At 43.0% G+C, this 26,007-nt stretch overlaps 1 protein-coding gene across 2 annotated transcripts; it reads right to left on the reverse strand.

Annotated features, from left to right (window-relative positions):
- Positions 1–5,371: 5,371 nt before the first annotated feature.
- Positions 5,372–25,015, reverse strand: LOC110495066 (intraflagellar transport protein 27 homolog). 2 transcript variants are annotated; one of them, XM_036949158.1, is made up of 7 exons: positions 24,859–25,015; positions 24,246–24,325; positions 7,628–7,687; positions 7,418–7,477; positions 6,291–6,408; positions 6,003–6,112; positions 5,372–5,851 (listed from the first exon to the last, which is right to left on the reverse strand). In XM_036949158.1, the coding sequence occupies exons 1-7, from the start codon at positions 24,890–24,892 to the stop codon at positions 5,753–5,755; spliced, it is 561 nt and encodes a 186-aa protein (XP_036805053.1). In that variant the 5' UTR covers positions 24,893–25,015; the 3' UTR covers positions 5,372–5,752. The 2 variants fall into 2 exon arrangements, with proteins under 2 accessions (XP_036805053.1, XP_036805054.1); XM_036949159.1 differs by having other exon boundaries at positions 24,863–25,010.
- Between the last annotated feature and the right edge of the window lie 992 nt (positions 25,016–26,007).

Genomic DNA, 26,007 nt, shown 5'->3' on the forward strand with positions numbered 1-26,007 from the left:
GGGGTGATAGGTGAAATGTCAAACGTCGACATCACTTCCTCTTCGGACGGACGACGCTACAAAAAAAAGAGGTAGAGTCCAGAGGGGAGTCACACGAGGAGCCACATGAGTTCTGGGTAATCGGACAGTGAACTACTTACTCTAAGACAAACGGACACTTTGCAAAGGACACTGCTATAAAAAAAAAACAAGAGGAAACCGTGAGAGAAGATGATCAACTAGACGAAGCTAAGCCTGAGTGACTCCCATGTTAAGAACTCTACATGCATGCTAATCAAATCATCCAACCTACATGTTGAACACAATGCAGTGGGGGGGTTGTTGTGGAAACCAAGTTGGCAGTTAAAATGTTCATGTAATGTGTGTATTTCTCTTTTGTGGACGACAGGCAGGGAGAAGGGGCGGGGCTTCATTTAACAATGCTTTCAAGGGGCGTAAACTAATCAAAGAAACAAACTTTGACGAACGTAACGCCTTTTTTTAAATAAGAGAAAAAACTACGGATTTCTTTGGAACGAATACTTATGTCATCTTCATTTTGAAATCTCACACAGCCTTATGGTCTTTCTTTCTTTCTTTCTTTCTTTGCGTTGTGTTGTTTCAATGAAAATAAAAAAGCTTAACGTCTTTTCAAGGTGCCAAAATGAATCAAACGATCCTTATCTTGGATGCATCAAGTCCCAATGATGAATAAAATTGGAACCCCTTAGGGAACTATATGACCGCTTGTTGATTGGTTGATTGATTGATTGGAATCTCTGTTGTTGTCTTGTCTAAACCAAAAGTCTTTATTGATTGATCAATGTATTTTATGTCATCATTTTAAAACACACACATAGCCGCGGGAAGTAAGGGTACTGGCACCCCCCAATTTTTTTTTTAAGAACATAAATAAATAATTAAATACATATATTTTTTAAGAAACACAAAAGTAGTGAACTGGGCCTTGACAAGTCCTGTGTTATTGGACCAATATAGACATCTGTAGTGCAGGTCCCCAAACTACTTCCTGTGGCTATGAATACACATATACAGCTCCTTCACTTCATCAATGCAATAAAACAGTATGGTGTGTTGTGTGCTGTACAGTATGTGTGCTTGTAGGTCACTGCTATGTTCATATTGATCTCTAACTAGTGTCCTGACTGTCGTCTTTTTTCACTGTGGATGATGTCAATTCATCTCTTCCTCTTCCTCTCCTCTTCCTTGTCCTCTCTATTAGTCCTGTGACTGACTTGAAACCGAGTAGCTGATTTGCTGTGTGTGTGTGTGTGTGTGTGTGTGTGTGTGTGTGTGTGTGTGTGTGTGTGTGTGTGTGTGTGTGTGTGTGTGTGTGTGTGTGTGTGTGTGTGTGTGTGTGTGTGTAGCTGATTTGGTGTGTGTGTGTGTGTGTGTGTAGCTGATGTGGTGTGTGTGTGTGTGTGTGTGTAGCTGATTTGGTGTGTGTGTGTGTGTGTGTGTGTGTGTGTGTGTGTGTGTGTGTGTGTGTGTGTGTGTGTGTGTGTGTGTGTAGCTGATTTGGTTCTGGGTGTTGAAATGATCTGTCTATCTTTAACAACAGATCCTCTTTGCAAGCTTGTCCTCCTTTTCTCCTCTATGCAGCCATCCATCCATCATCCATCCATCCCATCCATCATCCATCCCATCCATCATCCCATCCGTCCCATCCATCCCATCCATCATCCATCCATCCCATCCATCATCCATCCCATCCATCATCCATCCATCCCATCCATCATCCATCCATCTATCATCCATCCATCATCCATCCATCTATCATCCATCCATCATCCATCCCATCCATCATCCATCCATCCATCCATCCATCATCCATCCCATCCATCCCATCCATCATCCATCCCATCCATCATCCATCCATCCCATCCTTTGCTGTCTGTGCCATTCCATCGGTGGTGATAATTATGTCAAAGTTCTAGTGGAATGGAGAACACTAGTGCATGTGACACACTCTACCCCCCACTCTCTCTCTCTCTCTCCCCTGGTGTGGTGTGATCAAAGGGTCTGGCATGTCTCTCTACAGTGCTGCTGTGTGATCACTGAAGAGGAGAGAGAGAGAGCAAGAGAGTGAAGGGGGAGGGAAAGTGAGAAAGAGAGAGGGATGGAGAGAGCGAGGTGGAGGGGACAGGGATATCGACAGAGAAGGAGAGAAGGGACACAGAGATCGACAGAGAGAGAGAGTGGAGGGTCCGTCATATTAGTCAGAATGGGCCAGCCACACACTGCCCTCCTCTGGCTCGGAGGTGGAATCATTTAATCACGTTATACCACTGTCCTCGTGTACATCTTGTTCTTTTCTGTGACCTCATTGATGAAGGTAATGAGTCGTCACTCATAACTCAACTCATAACTCCAAGCATGAATTATATGCCAAGAAACCAACACCAAATGCTGTATTGTTTGAGTAGACTGTGTGGAGGTCTTGTGATTGATTTGTTTGCTTGATACATGGTGTGATAGCTGAATGTACTGGTTGGGTGGGTTGAGGTGCGATGACTGATTGTGTGTTACCAGTATACTGTGCTGCCTGCTAGAACAGATGCTCTGTCCTCTCTCACCTGCTCCTCTTAATGAGCTTCGAGGGTCACAAAGAGTTTGGGGCGATAGAACAGTCCGTACCTCCACCTACAGAGAGAAGGAAGGAGGGGGAAAGAGGGAAGGGAGGGAGGGTGAGAGAGATGGAGGGAAGGAGGAGGAGAGAGGGATGGGGAGAGAGAGAAAGGAAGGGGGAGGGAGGAACGGAAGGGAGAAATTGAGGGGGATGGGAAGAGAAAAGAGGGAGGGAGAGAGGCAGGAAAGGAGTTAAAGAGGTGAGAAACAAAGAGAGAAGGTGAAAGGTGAGAGAAGGAGGAACTTTAGACAGGCAGAAAGACAGACATGCACACAAACAGGCAGGCAGACATAGTTCCCTGTACTGCCATGTTATCTAGCCCAGGGCTATCCACTCCACTGCTGTCCAACCATGACCAAGCAAGCTGCTGTGTCCTATCACTTCTGCAGTACCAAATGACACCCCATTCACTATTTAGGGCCATTCCCCCATAAGTCTCTGGTCAAATGTAGTGTGCTGGGAATACGGTGGCATTTGGGACACAGGCCATGTCTCTCCCTTATCCCACAGAACAACATCACCTTGGCTTCAAGGATTCAGTCCGATCTCTGATTTCAACATGGCAATGTGCCATTTAAATTTCCGGTTGAGCTGACATAAAGGCAAAACTGATCTCAAATCAGCACTCCTATGTGAGTATTTTATCAAGCGTCTCAGAGTAGGAGTGCTGATTTAGGACCAGGTTGACTTTTTAGATCATGATGAATATAATTATATGAACAGGTGGAACCTGATCACTCCTTCTCCGAGAAACTTTACGAATACGTTTGACATCTCCCAGAATGTCTTCTATCTCTGGCCCCCTCTTGTGGCCGGTCAAAAGGGGTGCTGTGGGTTTGTGGCTGGGCACGCACACACACATGCACGCACGCACACACACATGCACGCACACACCCACACTCTTTGGCTGAGGAGGACAGGTGCAGAATAAATAGCAGTCTGTGTCGGAGCTAGGTTAGCGTAGCACACGGGTGTTAGTCTAATAGGCTTCACACACACACCGCTACGCACGCAACCAAATACACAGGCAAACGTTCATTAAAGTTTTATTTGAAGCAGCTTTTAAAGCTGGAATCCTTCATGTTGAAGCTGCCATGTCTGTTTGGGTATTACAACAACAAAGAAGTTACTTCAGACAATGAAAACGGTTTTATCCCCTCTGACATAATTGCACGTGCGATAGAGCACAATATGTGCTGGAATTAGTTGTAACACATACTGCGTGATGCACCTCAATTTGCAACAAAAAACCATAACAACGATGTTGTGGCGGCCAGGGGGCGCTGTTTCCCCCTCCTGCGGATTCCATCTTCAGGGGCTGACACAAGAGCTTTGGAAGGACGCTGGGGAAAGTGATGATGCTTTTGCTGCAGTATTTTAGTCAAGTGCTTTTTCTATTGATTCTGATGTTTATGTTGTGAGTGTCATGGAGTCACTCACACAGCAGTAACAGGTGTCCTTTGTCCTCGTGAGTGTGGTACACACACCTTCGTGGCTGTGTCCTGCTGATGACAGATGGATGGAGACTGTGTGTGTGTCTGTCAGGAAATTCCCTGTCCCAGACGGTGCCCTTCCACTAAACCTGTGTGTGTGTGTGTATTCATGACTCCCCCTGTCTCTCCATGCCAAACTTCTGTGGTGAGGGGTCCCCCTCCACCCTGCTAGGCCAGTCTGTCTCAGTCAGGCACCCTGGTTTACGCACACATCATGCCAACACACACACACACACACCAAGCCAGACTGGGCACAACGCAGCCAAACTCTACCCCATGCCATGCCAGAACCAATATCCAATCTCTCTCTCTCACACACATTTACAAAGCAAGGACATTGGTTTGACCCCAATTTCAACAACTGTCTGTCAATGTGTGGAACCGACTACTTAAATCCTCCCCCCAACTCATCATGGCTCTCTATTTTACACTAGAAAACCAATCAATATTTATAATATATTTAAGATTGCATCTATTAAATGTCATTTTATTTAAGATGGCATAGTTCGCTACAGATTAACCATATATTTAACATTAAAGACTAAACCATAAACCCACATACTGTATTAAAACAACAGTTACCATAACAGTGGCATAACTAATAACCCTCAACATGTCATTATACCCTCAGTAGTTATGGGAACAGAATTCCAAGGCAGCAGTCTATTTTAATGCGGGTCATAATATGAGATTCAATCACCATGAATGAGTGGCTTTGAGGCGGACTGTCAGCCTAGTTCAATAGAGGCCTCGTAGCATAGTGTGTGTGTGTGTGTGTGTGTGTGTTAGACATGAGAGGCTATAATAGGCAGTGGGTCTGACCCCGTTACAATGAGAGGAGGGTCATTAAAACAGTAATTACAGGGTTGTTAACGAATAAACAACAAACGGGTTTGGAAATGATGGAAATTATGTGAAGGTCTCCAGCTGCAAATGCAGAAAGAGAGACAGATGGAGAGAGGAGGGGCGGGGGGTAGAGAGAGACAGAGAGAGTGGGTGATGGAGGGAGAGAGGGATGGAGAGGAGAGAGTAAAGGAGAGAGAGAGTGGGTGATGGAGGGAGAGAGGGATGGAGAGGAGAGAGTAAAGGAGAGAGAGTGGGTGATGGAGAGAGAGAGGGATGGAGAGGAGAGAGTGGGTGATGGAGGGAGAGAGGGATGGAGAGAAGAGAGTAAAGGAGAGAGAGAGTGGGTGATGGAGGGAGAGAGGGATGGAAAGGTCCCCCATATGCAAAACTCTAGCAATCAGAATACTGTACAGAAATCACAAACTTTAATACAAGTTATCATGTTCTCCTGCATACAGTTTCATCTTAATCTCCACCCCAATGTAAGGTGGATGTCTCACTGTCAGAGGCAGTATTTTTCACTTAGGGAATGTTGGGCCAAGTTCTAGAACATTGGGCCAGGTCCTAGAATCCATAGAAATATAATCCATATATCCTTTCTAGAGGCCATAGAAACAGAATATATACAATATAATAGATATTTATATGTGTTAGGCCAGATTCTATTCTGCAGGTTCTACAATGTTAGGCCCGGTTCTAGAATGTTAGGCCAGGCTCTAGAATGTTAGGCCAGGTTCTAGAATGTTAGGCCAGATTCTAGAATGTTAGGCCAGGTATTAGAATGTTAGGCCAGATTCTGTATGGTCTGTAGTCTGTCTTGGTAGAGAGCGTGGAACAGCTGGGCTAGACTCAGAAAGGGAGCTTCACAGTTCTCCATCTCCTTCTGCAATACAGATGCCATACACACACACAGAATGAGAAACATTTTAATCATCGCTTTGTTAGAGGGTATACTGTTTTTGGACTTGGTGTTGGCACTTTGGCTCCAGAAGCCTATGAGCTTGTCTGTTGTGTCCAGGTGTGGGTGCACTCACAGCGGACGTCTCGTGGTACTGCAGCCCCTGGCTTTGGGCCCACTCCTGGGCCACCGAGGTCTCCACCTCCTTCCGCGAGGACAGGTCCGACTTGTTACCCACCAACACACCTGAACGTCACAACAACAACAACAACAACAAACACACACACACACACACACACACACACACACACACACACACACACACACACACACACACACACACACACACACACACACACACACACACACATACTAAGATCAAGTACCTCCAGATACAGGGGGTCAGAGCTGAGGTGTGTGGTACCTGGGATGTGCAGACCCTGGCAGTGGGCCCTGACCCTCTCCAGCCAGCGACCACAGTTACTGAATGACAGCTCACTGCTCACGTCAAACACCAGACACAACACAGACGGCTGGCCCCACTGTAGAGGGATAGAGGGAGGGATGTGGAGAGAGGGGGTGAGAGAGGGCGAAAGAAGGGGGAGTGAAAGAGAGAGAGATCGAGAGGCGGTGATGGAGGGTGAAAGAGGGGGGTGGAAACATTGAATATTGCATTCATTTAACATTCAGCAAAAGAGAGAGGAAGAAAGAGGTATGAGAGAGGGAAGAGAGATGTGAAGAGAGATGTGAAGAGAGATGTGAAGAGAGAGGGAAGAGAGAGGGAAGAGAGATGTGAAGAGAGAGGGATGAGAGAGGGAAGAGAAATGTGAAGAGAGAGGGAAGAGAGATGTGAAGAGAGGGATGAGAGAGGGAAGAGAGATGTGAAGAGAGAGGGATGAGAGAGGGAAGAGAGATGTGAAGAGAGATGTGAAGAGAGGGATGAGAGAGGGAAGAGAGATGTGAAGAGAGAGGGAAGAGAGATGTGAAGAGAGGGATGAGAGATGTGAAGAGAGAGGGATGAGAGAGGGAAGAGAGATGTGAAGAGAGAGGTATGAGAGAGGGAAGAGAGATGTGAAGAGAGAGGGAAGAGAGATGTGAAGAGAGATGTGAAGAGAGAGGGAAGAGAGATGTGAAGAGAGAGGGATGAGAGAGGGAAGAGAAATGTGAAGAGAGAGGGAAGAGAGATGTGAAGAGAGGGATGAGAGAGGGAAGAGAGATGTGAAGAGAGAGGGATGAGAGAGGGAAGAGAGATGTGAAGAGAGAGGTATGAGAGATGTGAAGAGAGGGATGAGAGAGGGAAGAGAGATGTGAAGAGAGAGGGAAGAGAGATGTGAAGAGAGAGGGATGAGAGAGGGAAGAGAGATGTGAAGAGAGAGGGAAGAGAGATGTGAAGAGAGATGTGAAGAGAGAGGGATGAGAGAGGGAAGAGAGATGTGAAGAGAGAGGGATGAGAGAGGGAAGAGAGATGTGAAGAGAGAGGGATGAGAGAGGGAAGAGGTAAAGTCGTGAATCCTTTGTAACTTTGAAGAGTAGATAAGTAGTGGGCCTCACCAACTTCTCACATGCTTCAACAAAGGTTTCCCTCCCGGCAGAGTCAAAGATGTACAGTTCCTGAGAGGGAGAGAGAAAGAGAAATACTGTCAATCATCACAAAGTTATTTTCGGTATGAAACAACTCCAGATTGGTGGCTTCTGTAAACAGCCTAGCTTCTAGCCAATATAGAGGGAGTGTGGGAGTCAGTCTAGGGAGCGTGTACTCACCACACTGTCGCTGGTCTCTGGGATGTTCACTGACTTCACAACCAGTTCCACTCCAGCCGTCTAGAAAACAACCACACAACAACCTAAGCCCAACCATCACACAACAGGCACAACACAACCTAAATCCAACCATCATCACGCAACAACCTACAACCAGCCATCATCACACAACCACAACGCAACCATCGTAAAATAACCACACAACAACGTAAACCCAATCATCACAAAACAACCACACAACAACGTAAACCCAATCATCACAAAACAACCACACAACAACGTAAACGTATTTTGACACAGGAAGCGGAGGAAGAGTGGGTGGGTGTGTTTTAAGGCTGCACACCGCCCTAATTTATAGTTTTGGTGTTTTTACTCCGCTTGCCTCCGACACACAACTAGCCTTGTCACTCAAGCAGCACCACTCCTCCCCCTCGCTGTTAGATTCACTATACATTCTGTTCTGCTGGGTCAAATCCAGTCAACAGATTGTTCCAAACAAGAACGATGCTGCTTTCCACTTTTCTTCTTAATATAAATCATTCTATTTCTAGGATCCCAACACTCCACCCAAGTGTTTTGATTTATACAGTGGATTGCGAAAGTGTTCACCTCCCCCCACCCAACCACCCATCCAGCAATTACATCTGCAAGACTGTTGGGGTATGTCTCTATAAGCTTGGCACATCGAGCCACTGGGATTTATGCCCATTCTTCAAGGCTAAACTGCTCCAGCTCCTTCAAGTTGGATGAGTTCCACTGGTGTACAGCAATCTTTATGTCATACCACAGATTCTCAATTGGATTGAGGTCTGGGCTTTGACTAGGCTATTCCAAGACATTTAAATGTTTCCCCTTAAACCACTCGTGTTGCTTTATCAGTATGCTTAGGGCCATTGTCCTGCTGGAAGGTGAACCTCTGTCCCAGTCTCAAACCCCTGGAAGACTGAAACAGGTTTCCCTCAATAATTTTTCTGTATTTAGCGCCATCCATCATTCCTTCAATTCTGAACAGTTTCCCAGTCCCTGCTGATGAAAAACATCCCCACAGCATGATGTTGTTCTCGGGGTGATGAGAGGTGTTGGGTTTGCATTTTCCTTAATGGCCAAAAAGCTCAATTTTAGTCTCATCTGACCAGAGTACCTTCTTCCATATGTTTGGGGAGTCTCCTACATGCCTTTTGGCGAACACCAAACGTGTTTGCTCATTTTTTTTCTTTAAGCAATGGTTTTTTTCTGGACACTCTTCCATAAAGTCCAGCTCTGTGGAGTGTACAGCTTAAAGTGGTCCTATGGACAGATACTCCAATCTCCGCTGTGGAGCTTTTACAGCTCCTTCAGGGTTATCTTTGATCTCTTTGTTGCCTCTCTGATTAATGCCTTCCTTGCCTGGTCCGTGGGTTTTGGTGGGCGGCCCTCTCTTGTCAGGTTTGTTGTGGTCCCATATTCTTTCCATTTTTAAATAATGGATTTAATGGTGCTCCGTGGGATGTTCAAAGTTTCTGATATTTTCATATAACCCAACCCTGATCTGTACTTCTCCACAACTCCCTGACCTGTTTGGAGAGCTTCTTGGTCTTCCTGGTGCCGCATGCTTGGTGGTCTTGCAGACTCTGGGGCCTTTCAGAACAGGTGTATATATACTGAGATCATGTGACAGATCATGTGACACTAAGATTGCACAAAGGGGGACTTTATTTAACTAATTATGTGACTTATGAAGGTAATGGGTTGCACCTGATCTTATTTAGTGTCTTCATAGTAAAGGGGGTGAATACATATGCACGCACCACTTTTCCACTTAAAAACATATACATTATATACAGTATATATATTTTTTTCACTTCACCAATTTGCACTAATGTGTGTATGTCCATTACATGAAATCCAAATAAAAATCCATTCAAATTACAGGTTGTAATGCAACAAAATAGGAAAAACGCCAAGGGGGATGAATACTTTTGCGAGGCACTGTATTGCACGTCAAATCCTAATCGTAATACTTAGTAAAAAAATACAAATAATATTTTTTTCCCATATAGTGCAGCCCTGGTGTGTGTGTGTACTTTGACACACGACACCTATCCAGTTCTAGATCTGTGATAACCTTGAAGAAAAAAAGGAAGGTAGTATTTTCATTTGGTCCTTTGTAGCTCAGTTGGTACTAGCATGGCACTTGCAACAGCAGGGTAGTAGGTTCGATTCCCGAGACCACTCATACCTAAAATATATGCACGCATGACTGTAAGTCGCTTTGGATAAATGGCATATATTGATCTATATTATATATATTATAATCACTGAAGTTCCTTTCCAAATGGCACCCTATTCCCTATATAGTGCACTATTTTTGTCCAAAGCCTTATGGGGTAGATAGGGAATAGGGTGCCATTTGGACCAAGCACCAGTGGTTTAAAGTACGTAAGTAAAAAATACTTTAAAGTACTACTTAAGTAGTTATTTGGGTATACGTACTTTACTATTTAGATTTTTGACAACTTTTACTTCACTACATTCATATAGAAAACATTGTACTTTTAACTCCATACATTTTCCCTGGCAACCAAAAGGTATTGTTACATTTTGAATGCTTAGCAGGACCGGATAATTGTGAAATTCACGCACTTATCAAGAGAACACATGGTAATCCCTACTGCTTATGGTCTGGCGGACTCACTAAACACAAAATCATCTTTTGTAAATAATGTCTGAGTGTTGGAGTGTGCCCCTGGCTATCTGTAAATCATGTCTGAGTGTTGGAGTGTGCCCCTGGCTATCTGTAAATAATGTCTGAGTGTTGGAGTGTGTCCCTGGCTATCTGTAAATAATGTCTGAGTGTTGGAGTGTGCCCCTGGCTATCTGTAAATAATGTCTGAGTGTTGGAGTGTGCCCCTGGCTATCTGTAAATAATGTCTGAGTGTTGGAGTGTGCCCCTGGCTATCTGTAAATAATGTCTGAGTGTTGGAGTGTGCCCCTGGCTATCTGTAAATAATGTCTGAGTGTTGGAGTGTGCCCCTGGCTATCTGTAAATAATGTCTGAGTGTTGGAGTGTGCCCCTGGCTATCTGTAAATAATGTCTGAGTGTTGGAGTGTGTCCCTGGCTATCTGTAAATAATGTCTGAGTGTTGGAGTGTGCCCCTGGCTATCTGTAAATAATGTCTGAGTGTTGGAGTGTGCCCCTGGCTATCTGTAAATAATGTCTGAGTGTTGGAGTGTGCCCCTGGCTATCTGTAAATAATGTCTGAGTGTTGGAGTGTGCCCCTGGCTATCTGTAAATAATGTCTGAGTGTTGGAGTGGGCCCCTGGCTATCTGTAAATAATGTCTGAGTGTTGGAGTGTGCCCCTGGCTATCTGTAAATAATGTCTGAGTGTTGGAGTGTGCCCCTGGCTATCTGTAAATAATGTCTGAGTGTTGGAGTGTGCCCCTGGCTATCTGTAAATAATGTCTGAGTGTTGGAGTGTGCCCCTGGCTATCTGTAAATAATGTCTGAGTGTTGGAGTGTGCCCCTGGCTATCTGTAAATAATGTCTGAGTGTTGGAGTGTGCCCCTGGCTATCTGTAAATAATGTCTGAGTGTTGGAGTGGGCCCCTGGCTATCTGTAAATAATGTCTGAGTGTTGGAGTGTGCCCCTGGCTATCTGTAAATAATGTCTGAGTGTTGGAGTGTGCCCCTGGCTATCTGTAAATAATGTCTGAGTGTTGGAGTGTGCCCCTGGCTATCTGTAAATAATGTCTGAGTGTTGGAGTGTGCCCCTGGCTAGCTGTAAATAATGTCTGAGTGTTGGAGTGGGCCCCTGGCTATCTGTAAATAATGTCTGAGTGTTGGAGTGTGCCCCTGGCTATCTGTAAATAATGTCTGAGTGTTGGAGTGTGCCCCTGGCTATCTGTAAATAATGTCTGAGTGTTGGAGTGTGCCCCTGGCTATCTGTAAATAATGTCTGAGTGTTGGAGTGTGCCCCTGGCTATCTGTAAATGATGTCTGAGTGTTGGAGTGTGCCCCTGGCTATCTGTAAATAATGTCTGAGTGTTGGAGTGTGCCCCTGGCTATCTGTAAATAATGTCTGAGTGTTGGAGTGGGCCCCTGGCTATCTGTAAATAATGTCTGAGTGTTGGAGTGTGCCCCTGGCTATCTGTAAATAATGTCTGAGTGTTGGAGTGTGCCCCTGGCTATCTGTAAATAATGTCTGAGTGTTGGAGTGTGCCCCTGGCTATCTGTAAATAATGTCTGAGTGTTGGAGTGGGCCCCTGGCTATCTGTAAATAATGTCTGAGTGTTGGAGTGTGCCCCTGGCTATCTGTAAATAATGTCTGAGTGTTGGAGTGTGCCCCTGGCTATCTGTAAATAATGTCTGAGTGTTGGAGTGGGCCCCTGGCTATCTGTAAATAATGTCTGAGTGTTGGAGTGGGCCCCTGGCTATCTGTAAATAATGTCTGAGTGTTGGAGTGTGCCCCTGGCTATCTGTAAATAATGTCTGAGTGTTGGAGTGGGCCCCTGGCTATCTGTAAATAATGTCTGAGTGTTGGAGTGTGCCCCTGGCTATCTGTAAATAATGTCTGAGTGTTGGAGTGGGCCCCTGGCTATCCGTACATTTAAAAAACAAGAAAATGGTGTCGTCTGCTTTGCGTTTAAATCATTCATACTTTTACTTCTACTTTTGAAATGTATACGTATATTTGACCAATTACATTTACTTATGATACTTAAGTATATTTAAAAACAAATATTTTTTGACTTTTACTCAAGTAGTATTTTACTGGGCGACTTTCACTTTTACTTGAGTAACTTTCTATTAAGGAATCTATACTTTTACAGAAGTATGACAATTTGGTACTTTTTCCACCACTGTCAAACACTGCACTGCTCACTGCTCTACTCATCTGAGCCCAAGTCTTGGAGCATGACTAACTTACACACATAACACTGAAGTCGAGGCTACATACAGACACCGGTTAGTCAGGCTGATTGAGGTAGTATGTACATGCAGATATGGTTAAAGTGACTATGCATATATGATGAACAGAGAGTAGCAGTAGTGTAAAAGAGGGGTTGGTGGGTGGCGGGACACAATGCAGATAGCCCGGTTAGCCAATGTGCGGGAGCACTGGTTGGTTGGCCCAATTGGGTTAGTATGTACATGAATGTATAGTTAAAGTGACAATGCAAATATTGTAGCAGCAGCGTAAAAATAAAAAGAGGGTTTGGGGAGGCACACAATGCAAATAGTCCAGGTAACCATTTGATTACCTGTTCAGGATTCTTATGGCTTGGGGGTAAAAACTGTTGAGAAGCCTTTTTGTCCTAGACTTGGCACTCCGGTACCGCTTGCCATGCGGTAGTAGAGAGAACAGTCTATGACTGGGGTGGCTGGGGTCTTTGACAATTTTTAGGGCCTTCCTCTGACACCGCCTGGTGTAGAGGTCCTGGATGGCAGGCAGAACTGAAAAGGCGTGCGCGAGCAAGGAGGCCTACAAACCTGACTCAGTTACACCAGCTCTGTCAGGAGGAATGGGCTAATGTATGTAAACTTCTAACCCTCTGGGAAAGTGATGAAATAAATAAAAGCATTCTCTCAACTATTATTCTGACATTTCACATTTTTAAAATAAAGTGTTGATCCTAACTGACCTAAGAGGGATTTTTTACTCAGATTCAATTTCAAGAATTGTGAAAAACTGAGTTTAAATGTATTTGGCTAACATGTATGTACACTTCCGACTTCAACTGTACAGTCGTGGCCAAAAGTTTCCAGAATGACACAAATATTAATTTTCAAAGTCTGCTGCCTCATTTTGAATGATGGCAATTTGCATATACTCCAGAATGTTATGAAGAGTGATCAGACGAATTGCAATTAATTGCAAAGTCCCTCTTTGCCATGCAAATGAGCTGAATCCCCCCAAAAAACATTTCCACTGCATTTCAGCCCTGCCACAAAAGGACAAGCTGACATCATGTCAGTGATTATCTCGTTAACACAGGTGTGAGTGTTGATGAGGACAAGGCTGGAGATCACTCTGTCATACTGATTGAGTTCAAATATCAGACTGGAAGCTTCAAAAGGAGGGTGGTGCTTGGAATCATTGTTCTTCCTCTGTCAACCATGGTTATCTGCAAGGAAACACATTCCATCATCATTGCTTTGCACAAAAAGGGCTTCACAGGCAAGGGTATTGCTGACAGTAAGATTGCACCTAAATCAACCATTTATCGGATCATCAAGAATTTCAAGGAGAGCGATTCAATTGTTGTGAAGAAGGCTTCCGGGCGCCCAAGAATGTCCAACAAGCGTCAGGACCGTCTCTTGAAGTTGATTCAGCTGCGGAATCGGGGCACCACCAGTACAGAGCTTGCTCAGGAATGGCAGCAGGCAGGTGTGAGTGCATCAGCACGCACAGTGAGGCGAAGACTTTTGGAGGATGGCCTGGTGTCAAGAAGTGCAGCAAAGAAGCCACTTCTCACCAGGAAAAACATCAGGGACAGACTGATATTCTACAAAAGGTACAGGGATTGGACTGCTGAGGACTGGGGTAAAGTCATTTTCTGGGGTAAAGTCATTCCGATTGTTTGGGGCATCCGGAAAAAAGCTTGTCCGGAGAAGACAAGGTGAGCGCTACCATCAGTCCTGTGTCATGCCAACAGTAAAGCATCCTGAGACCATTCATGTGTGGGGTTGCTTCTCAGCCAAGGGAGTGGGCTGACTCACAATTTTGCCTAAGAACACACCCATGAATAAAGAATGGTACCAACATATCCTCCGAGAGCAACTTCTCCAAACCATCCAGGAACAGTTTGGTGACGAACAATGCCTTTTCCAGCATGATGGAGCACCTTGCCATAAGGCAAAAGTGATAACTAAGTGGCTTGGGGAACAAAACATCAATATTTTGGGTCCATGGCCAGGAAACCCCCCAGACCTTAATCCCATTGAGAACTTGTGGTCAATCCTCAAGAGGCTGGTGGACAAACAAAAACCCACAAACTCCAAGCATTGATTATGCAAGAATGGGCTGCCACCAGTCAGGATGTGGCCCAGAAGTTAATTGACAGCATGCCAGGGCAGATTGCAGAGGTCTTGAAAAAGAAGGGTCAACACTGCAAATATTGAGTTTTTGCATCAACTTCATGTAATTGTCAATAAAAGCCTTTGACACTTATGAAATGCTTGTAATTATACTTCAGTATTCCATAGTAACATCTGACAAAAATATCTAAAGACACTGAAGCAGCAAACCTTGTGGAAATTAATATTTGTGTCATTCTCAAAACTTTTGGCCATGACTGTGTATACGACATATTCTATCCTACATATTCTACATACATACAACACATTCTATTGAGATACTGTCCATGTCTATACATCCCATCATATACATCTATATTTATATTCCGGACTCTGGCATTGCTCATCCTAATATTTCTATATTTCTTAATTACATTATTTTACTTTAGATTGTGTGTATTGTTTTATAATGCCAGATATTACTTCACTGTTGGAGCTAGGAACATAAGCATTTCGCTATACCCGCAATAACACCTGCTACATATGTGTATGTTACCAATACAATTTGATTTGTGTGCAAGACTGCAGCCCACCTCCACACACACACACACACACACAAAAGACTGCATCCAACTGTGCACGCACGCCCACACACTCTTCCTCAGCGATATTCCAACCAGCTAATACGGAGACGGAGTAATGAGCTGATGTGATGCATCATGGGAATTGGGAAGGCTCTCTCTCAGTGGAATGTCAATGAGAGCCTGTACAGAATACATAAAGCTTGGTTGGGTGTGTTGTGAATTGTGTGTGTGTGTGCGTGTGTGTGTGTGTGAGTGAGTGAGTGAGTGAGAGAGAGAGACTGTCCGGAATAAATTGCGGATCAGATTGGTTGGTAGGTAACCTAACAGGCCGTCTGACATTTGAGAGGAAGAGAACGTGAGGAGAATGGAATGGCTGCGGACCGGATGCTGCTTCCTGTCTGTCTGTCTGTCTGCCTATAACCTTTAGTCCAACAGACTGAACCCAGTTAGTTGGAGTCTGGGTAACATTCACATGCTGTGCGTGCGTGCGTACGTGTGTGTTGTATCATAATAATGTTCCCCAAAGTGATCTCTTCACTTTGACGGAGCTGTAGTGGAGCGGGTCGAGAGCTTCAAGTTTCTTAGTGTCCACATCACTAATGAATTATCATGTTCCACACAGTCGTGAAGAGGGCACGGCAGTGCATCTTCCCCCTCAGGAGGCAGAAAAGATTTGGCATGAGCCCTCAGATCCTCAAAAAGTTATACAGCTGCACCATTGAGAGCATCTTGACTGGCTGCATCACCGCTTGGTATGGCAAATGCAGCGACCTCGAACGCAAATCACTACAGAGGGTGGTGTGGACAGCTCAGTACATCACTGAGGCCAAGCTCCCTGCCATCCAGGACCTCTATATCAGGCAGTGTCAGAGAAAGGACTGGAAAATTGTCAGACTTCAACCACCCATGCCATAGACTGTTCAATCTGACACTGTCCGGCAAATGGTACCGGAGCATCGGCTACAGCTTCTAACCCCTAAATAGACATCAGACTCCAAAACAGTTCATTAAATGGTTACCCAGACTATCTGCACTGAACCTATCTGCACTGACTTTATGCACACTACTAAACTGTATATGAGTATTTCCATAAAAAATGGAATGCAATGTGTGACTTTGGGATCAACATTTCAAAATGTTAATCATTTTTATGCAGTTCCACATGTGTACTTAGAGGAATATATATGGAAATTGTCCCATACGTCCACTTACAACAACATAGGTGTCATGGCGTTGTCCTCTTTGGGTACAGCGAGCACCATCTCCCTCTCTCTGTCTCCTACACTTAGGCTGCTGTGACCTCACGTCGTAAATTCCTGGAGGAGATTATCTCCTCATGGCCACAGTATAGAGAGAGAGTGAGTTTTCATAGAGAGAACAAAGGAATTTCTTCCACCTCACAGAACTTGAGGTCCGAACAACATTTATGTTCTGGAGAAGGTATAAAAGATCGGTGATGAATATAGCTACGAATTGGTCCGTTTGGTACAATTTTGTGAAACTCATGGGAGACAATACGGCCACATAACCATAATGCTGTTTATACAATAACCTCAGATATGAGGCTTACATCTCATTTTTGTATAAGATGAATGAGTGAGGATGATACTGTTTGCGAAATTGTCTAATGGGATTTTGGACTGTTTAATGAAGGAAACTCCAATTCCCTTTGGAGTTTAACTAAATCAGAGGACCGCCCATGATCACAGTTATGGTCTGGCGTCATGGGCCAGGCCCCTTTCTGCTCTTCCCGAATAAAACCCCCACCTTGAGAATTTCTCAACAGACCATGTTTCTCTCAATTACAGGAGGACAAAGGTTGCAGACCAGCTTACCTCGATAACGAGAGGGCCAAGGTTTGAGACCAGACTGCTGAATCTTTTAACCATCCCACGTGGTTAAACTCTTAGACTATCGATACCGACAGAATAAGAACAAGTCTTTGATATGAATTACTAATCTGCAGCTAGGAATTCGGTATCATTGAACGCGAAGACTGACAACCGCCGAAACATCTATTCTATAACGACATGAATGAATGCCACTCTGAACAATCCATTCTAACCGCGACAGAGAGGACGGACAGACTCTCCAACAGAAACAAACTTTTCAACGGAGATCCCGACGACACACTGAGCGCAAATATATATATTGATTGCAATTATTCCCGAATGAGTGAGAGTTCATGTGCAAAGGATTAGCATTTCAATTGTTATAATGATCAACTTTGTAGTGTCTCATCTCAGTTGACCCCCACTTCCCTTTGTGTCCACCAAGCCGCGATATCGGTTTATCCCACTAGGGAAACGGCATTATCATTTCCTTGTAACTATCTACTGTTTGTTTATGCATTTCTGTGAATTACTTAGTTAGTAAATAAATTATTTAAGACAATTGATGTATGGATGACTCATAGTGAAGACTGGGTGCGTGCAGATAACCAACAATTTACGACGTTTGGAATGAGACTAACGTGAGGTAAAGAAGAATTCATTAGTCAGAAGACTTTTGATCAGATATGAAAATATCTGAAAGTTATATTAGGAATATTCTAACTTTATAATCTGGTGCCCCTAGTACTTCCTAGTTAATTACAGTTACATGATTAATCAATTTAATCGCGTAATAATAATTACAGAGAGTTATTTGCTAAAGATTCATCTTCAGTTTAATGATGCCAAAGACACGACATAGGCCTAGGACTATTCATCCTTTAAGCAGGGTTCATACAGACATTGACAAGTCAAATTCAACTAGTTTTAGGGACTTTTTCAAGCACTTCATTGTAATTTTCAAGGACCTCATTGTTATACAATTGTGTGGCAGGTAGCCGATTTGATAAGAGCGTTTGGCCAGTAATCGAAAGGTTGCTGGTTTGAATCCCGAGCCGACTAAATGAAATATCTGTCGATGTGCCCTTGAGCAAGGCACTTAAACCTAATCGTTCCTGTTAGTCACTCTGGATAAGAGCGTCTGCTAAATTACTCAAATGCAATCATTTTAATTTATGTACATATAGGGCTTAATATAGAACCCCCCCCCCCCCCCCCCCCCCCCCACACACACAGCCAACCCCCCAAAAAGCATGCAAAAAGTGTCAAAAGTATGCCATTACCACTTTCAGAATAACACGTTTTAGGACTTGCCAATGCATTGATTTTGTCATTATTATTATATTCTAAAATGTGTGAGAATAATGTGTCCTGACTAAATAAATAGTGATGTTTCTGTAGACTCTGTGGCCTACGCAGGCACACATAATAAAGCCATCAATAGCGGTAGCATTAACCTCACCATCTCTGTTTTTAGAAAGCCAGGTTCCTTTTGTAATGGAAGGATTTGTTTGGAAAGCCAAGTTGAAGCCCGCATTAGATATGATTAATTTCTGAGATCCAAGTTCCACTAGGCTACTTCAAACCCCTTGTATTGTTTAAAATTGCAGGTGTAACATGGAAACCAAAATGTATTTGTCATGTTATTTCATTACGAGCTCATAGCTCATGCTGCCAAACATACCCTTGTAAAACTGACCATCCTACCAATCCTCGACTTTGGCGATGTCATTTACAAAATAGCCTCCAAATACCCTACTCAATAAATTGGATGCAGTCTATCACAGTGCCATCTGTTTGGTCACCAAAGCCCCATATACTACCCACCACTGCGACCTGTACGCTCTCGTTGGCTGGCCCTCGCTTCATACTCGTCGCCAAACCCACTGGCTCCAGGTCATCTACAAGACCTTGCTAGGTAAAGTTCTCCCTTATCTCAGCTCGCTGGTCACCATAGCAGCACCCACCTGTAGCACGCGCTCCAGCAGGTATATCTCTCTGGTCACCCCCAAAACCAATTATTCCATTGGCCGCCTCTCCTTCCAGTTCTCTGCTGCCAATGACTGGAACGAACTACAAAAATCTCTGAAACTGGAAACACTTATCTCCCTCACTAGCTTTAAGCACCAGCTGTCAGAGCAGCTCACAGATTACTGCACCTGTACATAGCCCACCTATAATTTAGCCCAAACAACTACCCCTTTCCCTACTGTATTTATTTTGCTCCTTTGCACCCCATTATTTCTATCTCTACTTTGCACATTCTTCCACTGCAAATCTACCATTCCAGTGTTTTACTTGCTATATTGTATTTACTTTGCCACCATGGCCTTTTTTTGCCTTTACCTCCCTTATCTCACCTCACATGCTCACATTGTATATAGACTTATTTTTCTACTGTATTATTGACTGTATGTTTGTTTTACTCCATGTGTAACTCTGTGTTGTTGTATGTGTCAAACTGCTTTGCTTTATCTTGGCCAGGTCGCAGTTGTAAATGAGAACTTGTTCTCAACTTGCCTACCTGGTTAAATAAAGGTGAAATAAAATAAATATTGTGAATGAGCCCACTAGGCTATGTCATTTGTTGTCATTATATCCAGAGTAATTCATAGGAATAGAGTTGGGTGTTGCGCACTCGCCTATCCTACACAATTAGGCACAGTAAGGGTCCAGTTTGAGACACGAAAACACAAACTCATTACCTTGATGCTTTCTCTGTTAAATCTAACGACATCCTGCTGTAAATCAAGCAGACTACAAAACTACAACAGACGAGAAACATTGATTCGCTATAGGGATAATAGATCCAATGTGAATCCAGACACAACTGTCTTCACCGGAGTAAGGAATGAGACACCAAAACATTCTGGACATTCCTCAGGAACACCTTTTTTTCAGCACCTGGGCTGTTGTAGCACGGCATAGGCTATCACAACAGCTGTTCATCACCTGGGCTGTTGTAGCATGGCATAGGCTATCACAACAGCTGTTCGTCACCTGGGCTGTTGTAGCATGGCATAGGCTATCACAACAGCTGTTCATCACCTGGGCTGTTGTAGCATGGCATAGGCAATCACAACAGCTGTTCATCACCTGGGCTGTTGTAGCATGGCATAGGTTATCAGAACAGCTGTTCATCACCTGGGCTGTTGTAGCATGGCATAGGCTATCACAACAGCTGTTCATCACCTGGGCTGTTGTAGCATGGCATAGGCTATCACAACAGCTGTTCATCACCTGGGCTGTTGTAGCATGGCATAGGCAATCACAACAGCTGTTCATCACCTGGGCTGTTGTAGCATGGCATAGGCTATCACAAAAGCTGTTCATCACCTGGGCTGTTGTAGCATGGCATAGGCTATCACAACAGCTGTTCATCACCTGGGCTGTTGTAGCACGGCATAGGCTATCACAACAGCTGTTCATCACCTGGGCTGTTGTAGCATGGCATAGGCTATCACAACAGCTGTTCATCACCTGGGCTGTTGTAGCATGGCATAGGCCATCACAACAGCTGTTCATCACCTGGGCTGTTGTAGCATGGCATAGGTTATCACAACAGCTGTTCATCACCTGGGCTGTTGTAGCATGGCATAGGCTATCACAACAGCTGTTCATCACCTGGGCTGTTGTAGCATGGCATAGGTTATCACAACAGCTGTTCATCACCTGGGCTGTTGTAGCATGACATAGGCTATCACAACAGCTGTTCATCACCTGGGCTGTTGTAGCATGACATAGGCTATCACAACAGCTGTTTGTAACTTGACTGTCATTCGGAATATTCCATCCTGGATCAGATGATGATGTGTGAACTGATCACGGCGTAATTAAACAGCTCGACACCAAAAATGTGCATCCAACATGTATTATACATAACTATTGAAGAACCATGTTAATGACAGCCTCAATTTAGGTTTGACGCATCAAGGTATGATCATTCTTTCAGTTAGAAGCATTCTATGTGGGATTTGTTGAGCCCATGAAAACTGTTTTCACCCTGTAACATAAGGAGACACACAATGTTAACGTAGTTGCAGTGCATTTCTGAGATCACTATACAAAAAACAGTTTGACAGCTAGATCCAGGACTCTTACAGGGTTCAAGTTCGATGTCTGATTGAACTGATTAATGGTTAATACATGATATAACAACTTAGACTGACATGAACGCAAGGACAGAAAAGTCATGTTTTATGTCACACCATTTAGGACAAATCCATCAAGACGACAACCATGAGAAAGGGTTAAACATAGGTTTTAAATAAACTGGTGAATTGTATAGCTATGATCCACTTTAAACAATGCTACCTTATATAATGTTACTTACCCTACATTATTCATCTCACATGCATACGTATATACTGTACTCTATATCATCGACTGTATCCTTATGTAATACATGTATCACTAGCCACTTTAAACTATGCCACTTTGTTTACATACTCATCTCATTTGTACATACTGTACTCGATACCATCTACTGTATCTTGCCTATGCTGCTCTGTACCATCACTCATTCATATATCCTTATGTACATATTCTTTATCCCCTTACACTGTGTACAAGACAGTAGTTTTGGAATTGTTAGTTAGATTACTTGTTATTACTGCATTGTCGGAACTAGAAGCACAAGCATTTCGCTACACTCGCATTAACATCTGCTAACCATGTGTATGTGACAAATAAAATTTGATTTGATTTGACCCCCCCCCCCCCCTTATATCTTAATGTAATGACATGAAAAACATTGTCAGATTATTATAATGACTTATCAACAGCTGTAACAACTCGTCCAGTGTAGGAACTCCTCACTGGTGCCCTAGTTTACAGAGAGACCCCCCCCACACACACACACACACACACACAAACACACACACACACACACTTTTACACTCATAAATTGTTGCAGCTACTCTGTTATTTATTTTACTCGTATTATTATCTATCCTCATGCCTAGTCACTTTACCCATGTACATACAGTTGAAGTCAGAAGTTTACATACACTTAGGTTGGAGTCATTAAAACTCGTTTTTCAACCACTCCACAAATTTCTTGTTAACAAACTATAGTTTTGGCAAGTCGGTTAGGACATCTACTTTGTGCATGACACAAGTCATTTTTCCAACAATTGTTTACAGACAGATTATTTCACTTATAATTCAATGTATCACAATTCCAGTGATTGTGTCTTTAACAGCTTGGAAAATTCCAGAAAATGATGTCATGTCTTTAGAAGCTTCTGATAGGCTAATTGACATCCTTTGAATCAATTGGAGGTGTACCTGTGGATGTTTTTCAAGGCCTACCTTCAAACTCAGTGCCTCTTTGCATGACATCATGGGAAAATCAAAAGAAATCAGACAAGACCTCAGAAAATAAGTTGTAGACCTCCACAAGTCTGGTTCATCCTTGGGAGCAATTTCCAAACGCCTGAAGGTATCACGTTCATCTGTACAAACAATAGTACGCAAGTATAAACACCGTGGGACCATGCAGCCATCATACCACTCAGGAAGGAGATGCGTTCTGTCTCCTAGACATGAACGTACTTTGGTGCGAAAAGTGCAAATCAATCCCAAAACAGCAGCAACGGGCATTGTGAAGATGCTGGAGGAAACAGGTACAAAAGTATCTATATCCACAGTAAAACAAGTCTTATATCATCATAACCTGAAAGGCTGCTCAGAAAGGAAGAAGCCACTGCTCAAAAACCGCAATAAAAAAAGCCAGACTACGGTTTGCAACTGCACATGGGGACAAAGATCGTACTTTTTGGAGAAATGTCCTCTAGTCTGATGACACAAAAATAGAACTGTTTGGCCATAATGACCATCGTTATGTTTGGAGGAAAAAGGGGGACGCTTGCAAGCCGAAGAACACCATCCCAACCGTGAAGCACGTGGGTGGCAGCATCATGTTGTGGGGGTGCTTTGCTGCAAGAGGGACTGGTGCACATCACAAAATAGATGGCATCATGAGGTAGGAAAATGATGTGGATATATTGAAGCAACATCTCAAGACATCAGTCAGGAAGTTAAAGCTTGGTCGCAAATGGGTCTTCCAAATGGACAATGACCCCAAGCATACTTCCAAAGTTGTGGCAAAATGGCTTAAAGACAACAAAGTCAAGGTATTGGAGTGGCCATCACGAAGCCCTGACCTCAAATCCTATAGAAAATGTGTGGGCAGAACTGAAAAAGTGTGTGTGAGCAAGGAGGCCGACAAACCTGACTAAGTTACACCAGCTCTGTCAGGAGAAATGGGCCAAAATTCACCCAACTTACTGTGGGAAGCTTGTGGAAGGCTACCCAAAACATTTGACCTAAGTTAAACAATTTAAAGGCAATGCTACCAAATACTAATTGACTGTATGTAAACTTCTGAACCACTGGGAATGTGATGAAAGAAATAAAAGCTGAAATAAATCATTCTCTCTACTATTATTCTGAGATTTCACATTTTGTAAATAAAGTGGTGATCCTAACTGACCTAAGACAGGGAATTTTTGCAAGGATTACATTTTAGGAATTGTGGAAAACTGAGTTTAAATGTATTTGGCTAAGGTGTATGTAAAATGACTTCAGCTGTATCTACCTCAAATACTAATACTAATACTAATACTCCCTGTATAGAACTCCATTCTAGTGGATTTAACTCCTTGTGTTACTATTATTATTACTTTGTATTTCAATTATTTGTTTTACTCTGCATCGTTGGGATGAGCATTTCACAGTAAAGTCTACTAAAGTTGTATTCGGTGCATGTGACAAATAAAATGTGATTTGATTTGTCTCTGTTCACTTAGACCGGTGCGTCACAACGCACACACTCACACCAGTGCGTTGTTGTTATGCAGTGTGTGTGGTCAATGAGTCATGTCATAGCTGACAACCCATAATTTCTGCAGACATCATTGAATCATAATTCTGAGCAGATATTTAACAGTTGTTGGAATATCAACACAGTTCTTCCAGTAAATGTGTTTTGGTAAAATGTTCAGTACATATTGTTAAAAGTAGTCCTTGTGCATAGAGTTGTATGATTTGTTAAACTTTGAAATCAATGGTTTTTGTTTGGCATACATTTTAAGTGAAGAATCTGAGTTGGCAAGAGCACAAACAAACAGTTCTGGGAGACCAGGCTAGAGAGAGGCCAGTGTGTGTGTGTGTGTGTGTGTGTCTCAAAGTTATTTTCTCACCATACTGTAGTTCTTCTGGAAGTGTGCGCCATCACTCCGGAACATCTGAGAGAGAGCACTTTTCCCCACTGCTGGATCTCCTGAAGAGGGGAAGGGTGGCGAGAGAGAGAGTCAGAGAGACAGAGAGATGAACAAACACCATTGTAAATACAATCTATATTTATGTTTATTTATTTTCCCTTTTGTACTTGAACTATTTGCACATCATTTCAACACTGTATATAGACATAATATGACATTTGACATTTGTGTAATGTTTACTGTAAATGTTTTTTTGTTTATTTAACTTTTGTTTATGATCTATTTCACTTGCTTTGGCAATGTAAACATGTTTCCCATGACAATAAAGCCCCATGAATTGAAATTGAATTGATAGAATTACATACGTCTCTTCCATGTTTACTCTACTCAAACGTGTAATTCTAGAGTTATGTAACTTGCAAATGCTTGTAAAACTGTTAGCTATCTAGGGCCTTTTCTAACTTAGCTAGTTAGCTACTCTGTCCTATCCAAAGTTTTGCAAGCTAGCCTAACTCTCAGTTACATCTTTACAGTACAGACGTTGTCATTCCCAAATCAACTTCTTAGCAACGAATACATTTCTAAATCTTACCTACAAGAAGGCACCTTGCTCTTAATTTCACCATGGCAGCGTACAAACAAATAAATATATTAGCAGAATCTTCAAAACTGCTTTGTGTTTTTAATTTTAAGCTACAGAATCTTCCTTCCGCCTCGGCAACATGGACACGACGCGTTTCCTAGCAACCTGAGCAGAAACGCTCTCACTGATCCAACCAACAAGCACGTATCGATATCTGCGCTGTCATTGGCCAGCTGTGTTAACGTAAGAGAGTTGACGTCAATTTGAGCCCAACGTGACTGTTCCCTTAATTACCGCTAGATGGAAGCGTTCATTGACTGTAGACCATTATTCTAGCAATTAGCCAGCTGAATTTTATTCCCTTGTTAGAGCCAGTAAGGTATTAAGAATTGTTTTATGTAGTGATATTTTCAATAGAACATGCATCCCATATTTTAGAATAGCTAATCAACATAATTTGAATACACACAGGTAGATTCATATCTATAAAATATTCAATGCTTGACAGGCCATCATTTCTATCATAATTTTCTATAGTAGGTAGGCCTAAATTCTATCTCCTAAATGCCATCCCTGTTGTGTCCTAAGATTATTAGAAGCGAAAATTAGACTGCCAAAGTCTATGTAAGTCTTCCCCCTCAACTCAGTTTTCCCTCTTCTCTCTCTTTCCCGGCTATGACAAACTACCTGCACATGACTCTCCAATGGGCCATAGCGAATTCAGTGTTGCCAACTCCTCAGTAAGGAAAGTAGCTATTGGCTGTCCTAAAAGTCGCTAGAAGTCGCTAAATGACATCATCACCTAATTTGCATAATTGGCCATGTGCATGTAATTGTGATGGATGCTGCAGAAGAGAGGAATAACGTTGTGGGAGAGATAAAAAGTCAGTAAAAAATACCCTAAATATGTTTAGAACTACAAATGAACTTTCGTCTGTCGATTCTTGTTTTTTTATGTCACAATTACAACCCTCCTCCTTTATCCGGGCTTGGGACCAACAAAAGTGACCCAAAAGAGAAACTCTGGCGGAGTTTCTTATTTTCTTATTATTTTTTTTTTTTTACGTTTTTTTTTTTAGTTTAGTTTTCTTAATTTGGTTTTGTTTTTAACCTTAGGAGACTACAACAGGTCACAGTAAAACATGAACATTTTTAACC

This window comes from Oncorhynchus mykiss, chromosome 17 (genome assembly GCF_013265735.2).
Source record: "Oncorhynchus mykiss isolate Arlee chromosome 17, USDA_OmykA_1.1, whole genome shotgun sequence".
NCBI classification, from domain to species: domain Eukaryota; kingdom Metazoa; phylum Chordata; class Actinopteri; order Salmoniformes; family Salmonidae; genus Oncorhynchus; species Oncorhynchus mykiss.